The 12,628-nt window shown below is 43.9% G+C and overlaps 1 protein-coding gene across 2 annotated transcripts in view; it reads left to right on the top strand.

The window, feature by feature from the left end:
- The window catches only part of PTH1R (parathyroid hormone 1 receptor), a 133,841-nt gene that overhangs the window by 109,747 nt on the left and 11,466 nt on the right, over positions 1-12,628 (top strand). For both annotated transcript variants that reach the window (XM_074869324.1, XM_074869291.1), the window contains 5 exons: positions 2,823-2,883; positions 4,698-4,764; positions 8,361-8,455; positions 10,380-10,521; positions 12,369-12,410. In XM_074869324.1, the coding sequence (XP_074725425.1) occupies positions 2,823-2,883; positions 4,698-4,764; positions 8,361-8,455; positions 10,380-10,521; positions 12,369-12,410 (407 nt within the window). The remainder of the gene's footprint in view (positions 1-2,822; positions 2,884-4,697; positions 4,765-8,360; positions 8,456-10,379; positions 10,522-12,368; positions 12,411-12,628) is intronic.

A 12,628-nucleotide genomic window follows, 5' to 3' on the forward strand; every position in this document is an offset into this window, starting at 1 on the left:
TCCAACTGCTATGAGACACATACACAAGAAAAGAGAGGAGAGCAGGGGGTTGTGGTAGCCACCAGACTTTGCCCAGCTTGAGGTTTGCACGTTTTCCAGCTGATGGGGAGATACCTGACTTTATAGCACCTGCATTGTACACACTGTGTGTATTGACTGGAAATGCACAGCGCATACAATGTGGATTCTGTAGAAGTCACTCACAGCATCGCTGCCCGGTGGGGTTCATCCTGCGTCACACCGGTCGTGCACATGGGGCTCATATGTGCAAGGGGGAGGACATGCATGCCTCCATCCACACCTGCATCTGTCTGTGCCCATATCCACCCAGGAGATCACAGGCTTTTTGGAGACTCACTTTCCTCTCTCTGGTGGGTTGGAGAGATGCATTTAATCACATATGACTTTCCTGCTCACAGAGCTCCATCCTCTTGGGTGTCTTGCTGCTTGTGGATATCATTGGATGTCTAACTTTGAGGACCTCAGCCCTGATTTTCAGGTTGATGGTTCTCCCATCAGTGGGTGATGTGAGTGCTCAGCAGGAGGGATAGTCAATCTTGGGGCATCACAGACCAGGACTTTCAAGTGGAGACACCAAAAACTCAGTCATCACCCTCTGAAAGTAAAAGAGATGCTGGAGGCAAAGTTAAGCCTTCTGACTCTTCATGTTGAAAGACTAACTTACCAGAGTGGGAGGAAAAGACTGAACTCTAGAAATTACCTGACAGCCCAAGTGCTCCATGTTATGTTGACATAGAGAGAATCTAAAAATGGGGCACAGGAAAGAGAGGGAGAGGATTCATACCATTTTTTGTAAATTTAAGAACAGTAACGATTGTTCACACTGAAAAAAACGAACGATGTAAGAGACACAGAAAGACAAATGTAGCAATAAAACTGGTGCCAGGAATTCACTGTGTGTGTTTTGCAGAAAATGTCAAGGATCCTTTTCCTAAGCTTGCCTGAACAGAGGCAGCAGAGCACAGAGCACAATAAATCCACACATAGCGATTTTTTAGGTATAATTATTTTCTCCTGTATATTTTATTGTTGCTAGGAAGCCTGAACACAGCACAGGATTAATATGAATGGGAACAGTGTCTCTTCTGAAGTGCAGGACAGGCTAAAGAGGAACAAGTACGTGTCAAACACATCCAAATCTCTGAAACAACCCATCTTTCAAACTTAGAGCTTCACAACAGTGGGTTAACATCCACTGTCTCACAGACAGGTAGCAGGCATGTCAGCCTCTCAACATGGCCAGTTTCCCAGTTGATATAAACTGGAATATCACCAATGATACCAGAAAAGTTATATGCATTTAAGCCTTTGATAGCTCAGCCAGCAGTCTGGAGCATGCACATATTTTTCATAGATAGATGATTAAGGAAATAGATGGTGCTTGTTACAGTAAATCATCACTTTCCCCAAGCCCTCAGCTTCAACACACCTACAGGTTCCCAGTGCAATAGGTTAAGTATTTTCTTTCCAGCGTCAGCCATCGCAGGGGATTGTAAAGCAGGGTGCATTCCTTATAAATGTATCTTTGTAGGCAGCACTGCTGCGCTGGTCCTGAGTGAGGCTCTGTGTTTAATTATTTATGCTTTCTTATATTACCATGGCATTTAAAGGTTTCAACCAAGATAACGGCCCCGTTGTCCATGTGTGTATGAGACAGGCGTCCCTGCTCCACACCCCAGCTCAGGAAAGCGTCCGCGGTCAGGAAAGCCTTTAAGCACCCTAATGAGACTTAAGTGCATGCTGAAAGTTAAGCGTGTGCTTATGCATGCCGAGCGCCAATGAGCTTAGACTGTGAACAGCATATTTACAGTCATTGGTGATAAATGTCACCTTTATTTATTTTTTAATTTTTTTTTTTCACCTGAAAGGGGCTATTCTTCTTGAATTTGTGGAAGCTACTGTGGATTTGATCCTGCCTTTTAAGGGAAGCCAGTAGGGGACTCAGTTGTACAAATAAAGCAGAACTGGACCCTAAAAAAATAAACAGAAGATTACATTTGGATATTGGTGATTCTTTTACTTTTCACAGGGAAAAGATGATGCCTAGTGTAACTGTGCTGAAATAAGGATGGTTTATTTGAGAGTGAAACTTTGGCTAGAGTATTTTTCAAGCTTTACCCTAAATTCTAGTGTTTATCTGCTTCATGCAGAAAGTCTCTCACACTTAACAAAATTCTAATCCATCCAGCCCTGTGCTGGGAGAAATGGTCTGAGCCTGACTCTGGATCTACCTTTCCTTTACATCAGGGGAAGGGAACAAATATCTTGGGAAAGGTGTGCTGTACAAAACCCTTCTCTGCTTCAAATTGAATGAGTTGGCTAGAGCAGGTATCAGCCACCCAGGTTCAAGGTGACTATAGGCTATGTATCTAGAAAGTAGTGCTAGAGGAAAGACATGGGACCTGATGATTTATCCTGTCAAGTCCATGACCCGTCTCAGGCCCAGATCATCTGGGTGTCTCCCAAACATGAATCAGGAGGTAGCTTAAGCCTGGACCACTCCTGGCCATCAACTTGGGAAAGCAAGGTGCTCTGTTTTGAAAGACAGGAGAGTTCAGTAGCGTGGACATGTCCAGACCATGACATTTGTCTTCCAGAAAATGCTTCCTGTCACTGCTTGGTTTACTGTTTGGACTACAGAAGAGACGTGAGACCAAGATCAGCCTTTCCAAGTCTAGATTATGTTTGAATATTTAAAAACTGCTTCTTCTACCTTCCTCTAGCCCACTCCACCTGGGCTTATGGTAACACAGCCCCTCTAGTCCCCCTACTCACCCCGTTTGACCTGTGTTTTTTTGCAGGACTCCCTGCTGTATTTGTTACAGCATGGGCCAGCGTGAGAGCCACTCTAGCCGACACAGAGTAAGTCGCATTGGATTTTCTTTGCTCCCTTTTATGTTTGATGCTTTTGTGGGCCTTTTGGCAATGGTGACTTTGTGGGTGAATCAAAAGGAAAAAAGGAACCAGGCAAAGCCAGAAGTGATTTCTACTATGAGGTTAGCAAACTTTTGGGGGGGAGGTGTGGAAGGGAAGGATAAAGTGCATGCAACTTTCTTAGCTTTTACAGAATTTGATAAATGTGAACACCTGTAGCTGTTGTCCCTGAGGCTAAAAGGGACTGCTTCATGGTTAGGCAGGGACAGGACAGGCATCTTTAAAAGCCTGAATGAATGGGAGTGAAGTTGAGGCATAGCAGGTTCAGCACAGTCAAAGAAGGCAGTTCGGCATTGTTGAGGTGATGAAGTTGTAACTCCTCCCTGCAGGAGGTGTGGATGTCAGCATGTCCTTAGGTTTAAAAAGCATTTTTACAAATTCATGGAAGATAATTCCTCTAGAGTATTAGATACTCAGTAACACTCTGGCTCGGGAAGGCATCCTGAACAGCAAATTGTTGGAAGAATATTCTAGAAAAATATTACTACCTGCTTACCTATTCCACCTTAAATATCAGCTTCTGGCTACTGACAGAAACAAGATATGGATCAGCTGCTTCTTTGATCCGACACATGCACCCTCATGGTCTCATATTCTTACAGTATGCTGAATGAAGCAGCCATACCCTCCAATCTTCAAAGCCCCAAACAATCACATTTTCCTGCCATAATGCACAGTCTTGACCACACAACGTCTTTCATCTGCCCACTATCTGCCAGCAGAAGTGGGGGGGTGCCTCCATGCAACTTTGCAAATGGCTTTTCCTGGGAGGACGCTGCTTTCCAAACGGGATTTCAGCTCCAGGCTTGGAAGGATGGAGTAGCTCCTGAAGTGTGACGCATCTGCATTGGCACAGGCTCATCCTCGTAGAGCCTTTCAGTCAGCACTGGTGGTTTCTCTGCCCCTGCCTCTCGCTTTCCTTGAATAACTGCCTGGCAGCATTTGGCCTGTGAAATGAAAACTGCAGCTGCCATGTGGGGGCTGTCTGGCTCAGATAAAGAAAAGCCTGTGGCACTCCTCTCTCCATGGTTGGAGAGAATTCAAACAGACTAATTAACACTGAGTGACCTTATTCAATGGCTGCTGGAAACGCCTGGAAGGAAACAGTGTTCAGTCCCTTCTTGGCAGACGGAGGACCGTAGCCCAACATCCACGCCACCAACAGTTTGCCCTTCCAGTTTTCACTTGGATAAGGGCTGAAGATGAAAAGGAGATGAAGACTTTTGTGGGCCATGGCTGAGTCTCACTGCAAAGAGCAGGCCTGAAGGAAGCACAGGAATAAACGTAGGACCACAGTATTGTCCCCATCACCATGTCTTCAGACAGGACCTGTACCCACGCAAAGTTGTGCAGGTTTATTCCAAGCCTCTCTGTTTTCATGAAAGCTGGATTACTCTTAGAGTATTTTCTTTTTTTTCTGGTAAGGAGGTGAAGAAGTGGAAAAGGGTGGGTTCCTGCCCAGAAGGGACAAGTCTTGATGAGTGTGGAAAGAGCTGTTCTACCATATGAAGAGCATAACTTTAAATGTGTTTAGTAGTAGTTTCAGCTTTGACTAGTGTAACAGCAGGAGAAGGGCTGTTTCGAAGCCATGCTGACTGGAGGCAGAGTTAGAGCTAGGTCCCTCCACTACACCAGGCTTTGGATGAACCCATCCTTACAGGATGGATTTATCCAACAAGATACTTGAGTCTGTTGCTCTTTGTAAACAATAATTTCCTGATGGGATGTCAATTTCTTCTCAGGTGTTGGGACTTGAGTGCTGGCAATTTAAAATGGATTTTTCAGGTGCCCATCCTGGCAGCTATCGTGGTGAGTACTGGTTGATTGCAAGGTGCGGGAGGCAGTGCCTTTGGTCAATGCAGGCTCAGTGGGAAGAGTTGAGCCAGGCTGCCCTACTCTAATCATCCTGTTAACACAGATCCTGCCTTAATAGTGTGGAGTCTCTATATACAGCCAGTTTAAGGGCCTTATATTTGACCTGACTGTAAGTTTGATAGCTGCATACAGCAGAAGGGTTTATGAGCAACTTCAAGTTTTGCTTAGGAGACAAAAACGACACGGGGGTAAAACCCTAAAATCATTAATAAAATATTCAAGCCAATGTTTCCAACCCGGGTAATACTGAAAACCCTCAGGGGTCATAACACATTCTCAACAGGCATCTCCACTGGGAAGAATGAAATTTGAGTTCCATAGCTGGACCAAACCTTTTCCCCTGGCATGCTTCAGTGTCATCAGATTGTTTCAAACTCATCTTTCTGAACTGATAAAAGCTTGGGATAGCTCAAAGCTGGGGATGAAAGTTAAACCATCCCAGCTATGATCGGACATGATGTTAATTACTGATGGAGGATTAGTTCAGCCCCCACCCAGGAGCCAGAGAGGACAGAAAGGAGATAAGTGACATTATGCGGACACAGCACTGAGCTCTCACAAGCTAGAGAGGCAATTTCAAGATATGATTATCTGCACAAGGAGGATTTGGTGGGTAGTTATGTATTTGCTTGAGCAGGGTCCTAATTAGCTAGAGAACCTGCTTTCACAGTTTTCATGAATTACCCTCTTTCCTCCCTCTGTCTTTCTTTATGGTTCTCCATTATTCCATCTTCTGATGGATAGATAAGTGCATGCAAAAGAGCTTGTCCGCTCCCACACATCCTTGTCCCCCTTTACATTCATCCATGAGTAGTTGAGCGGAATCAGTAAGAATGTCTCTGTAGTCTTTGGAGGGTTTTTCATCAAGCTCTATATACTTCCGAGTCACAAATCAGGAGGCCTTGGAAGATGATCGGTGTGGGTAAGAAGAAAATCAGACCATCTGCATATAAACAGCAGGAAAGTTTCTGAGGTGAATATGTTAATATATGCAATTAGGTGGGCTGCTTTGGATTTAGGGGTTTTTTTTCTTCATCAGAATTTCCTTTTGGTGGAAATTCTCCACCTGGCTCTAGCAGTGAGTTCTGCACCTTGGAAGAAACAAATCACCAAGCCCACATCGTGGTCATTGGAAACAAAATAGTAGGATGGAGAAGAAAGTTCAGATAGTTCAACTAGATGAATGCCAGCAACCCCATTGCATTTAATTTAAAGCCCAATTAACAGAGGAGAAAGAGCTCAGTTGAGGATCGTACTTGTAAAAATAATGTTTCTTCATGAGGCTCTGTTGTGCTTGTACCCTGGCTATTTGCAAATGCAGCTATTTATCATGCAAAAATATTCTGTGGGTTGTTTCTGTTTAATTTCTGTGGGTTCATATTGTTCACTTGGCTGCCTTTTCAATTCCCACACTGGCTGGTCATATGTTGCTGGACTAAGTTACACATTTTCTGGATGTACTTGCAGAGAGTTTTGAGGCTGAGGGGCTTAAAATCCTTCCACTCTGCTGCTAGCTTTGATGTTATTCAGTTGTCTGGATTTCTTTTAAAACTTAGCACATGTTTCAGGAAGACAGAGGAGTGTCCCGCCTGACTGTGATAAGGTTGGACATCTTCAATTTAGCTGACAAATGCAGAGCAAGACCCCACTTTTGAGCCTTTGAAGCTAGAAAAACTCCTATGAGAAACACAGCCTCCTTTTTTTTTTCCTTTCAGATTGGTTTCCAATGAAAATTAATTATATGCCCCCAGGCTGTGTGCTTCTCTGCCTGTTGGTCTATCCATCCCTCCCTTATAGCTTTTGTGCCAGTCAGTAAATTCCAACCAAATGTAACTAAGGGAATGGGGTTGCATGGATGTTAAATTCCCACAAACCTCATGAAAACAGTCAAAGAGATATGGAAGAGAAATTCTATTAATGGCCCTTCAAAGGAAAGGGTGTAGTACAACCTTACGCCCTTTTTAACACAGAGGAGAGCTGTTCAAAATGAACTTGCACCTCGTTAAAGAAGAAGGAATCCAACCACAGAAGACAAAGCCATAGTAAACCAGGCCATGTTCCTTCAGTGGCTCAGGGAAATACTTGTTTTAACAGTGAGGATAATTAACCGTTGGAACGACTTATGGTTGTGGTAGGATCTCCGTCATGGAAACACTGAAACCCAGATCTGCTATAGCTCAAACAAAAATGAATACAAGGAGGTCTTATGGACTGTGTTTTGCAGGAGATCAAACTAGAGGTTCACAATGGTCCCTTCTGGCATAAAACTATGAGCCTGTGTGTGGCATGGTAATTTGTTTCTTTAAAATGCTGCTATACTGGCATCTGAGAAGTCAAATGACTGCTGCAGCCTCCAGAGAAACCCATAGGCATCAGCATTAGCCCAGCAACATGGATCTGCCCAGCGCACTGTTACACAATGGTTCTGCTTGTGGCTATACCATAGTCCCAAAAATGGGTTTGTCTGGGGCAGCAGCAGGTGTAATTCCAGCTCCAGTGAAACCAATCTCTGAAAAGCTCCAAAAAACCTGAGAACCCCTCAAACATCTCCCCATTTTCCATCTCTGTTAAGTGGCAACGTAGCCATGAGACAGACGTTGCTGTTACCTTCTGCTGCATGGGTTACCACGAGCATGTCCGGTAGGATTGATCCTGTAGGATTAATCCTGACTGGATTAGTTTGGCTGAGCAGCTGGCCACAAGATGGATTCATAGGCATGGCTCCCTGCATAAGTAGTAGATATCACTTCCTTCCTGTCTTTATCTGGTCCATCTAAACACTCCTCCAGAGCGACAGTTAGCAGTAGACATACAACAGAAGTTTTACAGCTATATTGCCCTTCTGCATTCTTGATCTGTCATCTCTAGTTAGGTCCCTGCGTCTTCATCATGGTGCAGTTCGCTTGCTCTTCTTTCCTTTTGCACATGGAAATATGGAAAGGCATCCTACTAATGCGTCTCTTAGCCTGAGGAGATCTTAATCACAGGTGGGCTGCAAGAGACAAATATAACTTAATTTTGGTCTGTTCTCTGGACCCTGAACTAAGTCTGAGAGATTTATGAGGCCATGAAAATGACCCATACCACCGTATGGAATTTTACAAAAAAGATGATGCAAAAATGCTGGTAGTTCTCTCTAGTCCTTACCTCAAAACGCCTGGTAAGCACTGCCTTATATATTGATATGCTATCCAGTTATCAGGTGCCTGCCCGGCTGGCTAGCTCAGTGTTTCCATGCAAGATGCCCACATCTTGTCAGAGGGAGCCATTCCCTTCTCTCTCTCAACCATTCAGGTTAAACACAGCTGACTAGATCCCACCAAACACTGAGTTTTTCCTTGAGAGCTCACCCCTTCCACAGGACAAGCTCTCCCAAGAGGAGCTTCATACAGAGCATGAATAGGTCATGGCCACAGCTCCTTGACTCATCCTGGGAAAAGCACTGACTAAACAACACTATCATCTTTTGGATCTCTTTTAACAGTTATCCTTTCTTTGTTGTTTTGTTTTTCTTTCCCCACCTCTTCCAGGTAAATTTTATTCTTTTTATCAATATTATCAGAGTCCTAGCAACCAAGCTACGAGAGACGAATGCAGGGAGGTGTGACTCAAGACAACAGTACAGGTGAGTCACATACCCTCTCCACGTTTTGGGAAATGTCAAAGTCCTTGTTTCATGTACTTGACTACCAAGGGAGCCCAGGGTGACAAGTTCATGGTGCCTACACTGTAGACACCTAAAGTAAGGTGAGAAGAATATTGTCTTCCAAGTCTGCTAATGCAGACTGAACCAACAGCAGTTTAAACATCTCCTAAACCTTTCAAATCCAACCTGACTCATAGGTTAAAGAGAGGAATAGTCTCTTCAACCAGTTTGGAAGTGACTGTGCTGGCCTTGACTCAAGAGTGAAAAAATAAAAGCATTACTTATGCTATTGAAGCACCTAAAACTTGTATCAATTTATTTATTTCTATTTATTCCCCTCCTGTGCTTTGTAAAACTTGGTCTGTTTGTTAAACCTGCCCTTCAGTGGGTGCTTCAACGCCCTTGCTAAAATGAAAAAAAGATTCCTGACTCTTTGCTGGAAATCTGGAATTTCCTTGTTTGTTTTATTTTCCTTTGTTCTGCCAGCTCTTCTCTCATGATAATTTAGAATATTTGTAGCATGGTCAAAACCAGACAGAAAAAGCAGATTGCCGAGACACCTCAGCTGCTCGAGAGTTCCCAAGGTTTTTCATAATCTCCTGAGCAAGACTGACCAGTGTGACACACGTAAAGGGGGGAGAGCAGAATTATTTGGGCTGCAAACCATGAGCTCGTTGCTACCATCTCACTCTCCAAACACAAGACATTTCATCTGAAGCAGGAATGAGATTTGGCAGGAAATCACCTCTCCATTTTTCTTTGCTGCCCTGTCAGGGCTCTGATTTATCTATTTATTTATTTCTCCCTGGCTGAAGCTTATAATTAATTATGGTTTGGATGGGGCCTTCCTCTTTTAATGTGTTAAATTCCCTCAGTGGTTTCCAGTTGTTGGACAGAGGAGGTACCAGGTCTTTCTGGTAGTGATGTCTGCCCTTCTCAATAATTGCCTGCACTTGGTGACTTGCTGTAACTCTTGGCAGAAGGCTTAATCCTTCAATTAATATCACTTCCAGGCATTCTGGTTCCCTCAGGAGCAAACCCAGCCAAGTACTCGGGGTTGCATTATACCTTCCCCCAATCCCCAACAAAGGTCCTATGCTGAGTTGGAGCTGCTTCTTGGGGCTTTTCAAGTGATACTGCAGTGCAAAGCACCTCCTAAGAGTGTTCACCTTCTGCTTGCCCCATAATGCACTGTCCTCTTCCCCTTGATATCTAGAGTAATTCTGCTCCTTGATGCACTTCTGTCTCCACCAGCCCTGCTCATTGCACAGAAGGCATTAACCCAGGGTGGACCTTAGTGTCTTGCCTCAATAAGCAGGGAGAATGACAGAATCACAGAATGGTTGAGGTTGGAAGTAGCCTCTGAAAGTCATCTAGTCCAACCTCCCCTGCTCAAGCAGTCTCAGCTACTGTATAGGACCATGTCCAGACGTTGTAAGCTGAAGCAGAACCATCCTTCGGGGACAAGGGGATTTAGTGCCAGTCAGAGGCTGAGGACTGGAAGCAGCAGCGCACATTTCTTTCCAGTCACCCTTCCACCCTCTACCCCTGATCCTGACCCAAAGCTAGGGATAGCTTGAAGCTGAAAAATACATCTCAGTGTCTTCATTTCCAGTACCTACAGCAGCATCACACAGGGGCATGCATGTGGAGAGGGTTAGACTAGCACATCAAGACATGCTGGAGCATGGAATGCATTGTGTCACATGCTATAAGAGAAGCAACAGTTTGAAATTGCAGGTGGCCAGAGTGTCTGTGTAAATGTAAAATATCCAAGCCAAGGGGCCATGTAAGCAAGAACAAAATTACATGCAACTTGTGCCCAAGATATGAGATGGATGAGCCTGGCTTGGAGGTTTGCTCCATCCACTAATTTCCTCTGTATCTTTCCTTATTGCTACAGGAAGCTGCTGAAATCTACCCTCGTCCTTATGCCTCTGTTTGGCGTTCACTATATTGTTTTCATGGCTATGCCATACACAGATGTGTCAGGGATTCTTTGGCAAGTTCAAATGCACTATGAAATGCTGTTCAACTCTTTCCAGGTATTGTAACCGTTAAACTGTGGGGGCAAACTCTGAGAATTTCAATGGGCAGAGGAGGGAAATAAGAGTGCAAGGTTGTCTTTGGAAGCAGAGTTGTTTTTACAATACACCAGATTTCATTCACAAGGTGATTTGACAGTATTTTAGCATCAAGTATGTTTTATATTTGCACAACGTATAAAGGCTCAGTTTTGTCCAACAAAAAAATGTTCCTGTTGAAAGATAACGTGCCCCACAAAATAAATCCCTTTAGATCCAGGTTAGACATAACCTGGTAGAGATCTACAGAGACATGTTGTTTCAAATCAGCTTCCAATTTGCTTGTCCCAAGTTGTCTTTCAGTCCTGTGAATGGATTCCTCAGTTCTAGGTTTGGGCAAAAGGCAGGTTCAGTTACAGCACTAGTGCTGTATAAGACGCAGCAACAAGAATATGCAACTGTCTATAAGCAGAGCAGCATTTGATCATCACTGCACACCCTTCCCTGAGGGATTAACTTTTGGCTTGCATGCTACTACCAATCATCATGGTTGACCAGCGTGGATGATGAAAGGTGGGCAGAGGGTCTGGCCAGATGACAGTTTAGAAAAAATGTAAGGGAGATGGGGACCAAGCTTGAATACCTGTGCTTCCACAATTCCTGTTGGATGCTCTCGTGGTTTAACCCCAGCCAGCAACTAAGCACCACACAGCCACTCGCTCACTTCCCACCTCAGTGGGGTGGGGGAGAGAATCAGAAGGGTAAAAGTAAGAAAACTCATGAGTTAAGAACAGTTTAATAATTGAAATAAAATAAATTAAATAAAAATAATAATAAGAAGAATAAGAATAAATTGTAATGAAAAGGAAAACAACAAAAAGAGAGAGAAATAAAACCCAAGAAAAACAAATGATGCAAATGAAGAACAATTGCTCACCACCCACCGACCGATGCTCAGCCTGTTTCCAAGCAGCATCCCCCCAGACAGCTCTCCCTCTAGTTTATATGCTGAGCATGATGTCATATGGTATGGGATATCCCTTTGGCCAGTTGGGTTCAGCTGTCCCAGTTATGTCCCCTGCCAGCTTCTTGTGCACCCCAGCCTCTTCACTGGCAGGGCAGCACAAGAAGCTGAGAAGTCCTTGGCTTAGGGTAAGCACTGCTCAGCAACAACTAAAACATCAGTGTGTTATCAAAATTATTCTCATCCTAAATGTAAAACACAGCACTATACCAGCTACTAGGAAGAAAATTAACTCTGTCCCAGCAGAATCCAGGACAGATGAAGGTCAAATAAAATAGTGGATGAACTCAGCAAGACCTACTGGCCCACAAAAAAGATGTGGATCATTTGCTCACATCTGAATTCCTTTGCTGATCCCACTCAGTCAGTTCTGCTCCATGCACGAGCTGCCTTACTTACAGCCAGAGCTGGAAAAGTCCCATCAGGACCATCTTCCATCCTCCCATCCTGAAGCAGGATCAGCTACATTTAAAACACTGGAAATGTTTATCCAACAAGTACATAAACACCTCCAGTGAAGTAGACTCCACCACCTTCTCAGGCACCCCTCACCATCTCAGAACCTTTGCAAAAGATCTGGGGGTGAAAACAGATCTGTTAGCTAAACCATGACCCAAAGGGTTTATATAGTCTATCTACTTTTTCACAAGTCTGCAGCAAAATGTCTGTTTATCTGTCTTCCATGCGCTACTGAACAATGCAAGGTTTCTCACGCATATTATATACAGCATATTATGATTGTCATTGATTTCAGAGGAACAGGGACACTGGGCAGCACCATCAGGAAAGTGATACCCACAGGCAGCAAGATCAACATTAATATATTGTTTCTTCTTCCTTCTAGGGATTTTTTGTTGCCATCATATACTGTTTTTGCAATGGAGAGGTAAGCTACCAGCTTCTTAATTATTTCCCTCTTTGTTAGGTTAGTTCCACACTCAGACGATAAGGATGTATGCACATCAGCGTATCCTCACTTATTATAGAGACACAACCCTGTTTTGCACTCAGTGAAATATTTGTCAGTCCACATAGAAAGTTCATACCCTCAGTTTTGGTCATGTAAGACATCCAGGTCAATATGTCATCCATAAATGGAGAGAA

Source organism: Strix uralensis, chromosome 1, assembly GCF_047716275.1.
Source record: "Strix uralensis isolate ZFMK-TIS-50842 chromosome 1, bStrUra1, whole genome shotgun sequence".
In the NCBI taxonomy this organism is placed as follows: domain Eukaryota; kingdom Metazoa; phylum Chordata; class Aves; order Strigiformes; family Strigidae; genus Strix; species Strix uralensis.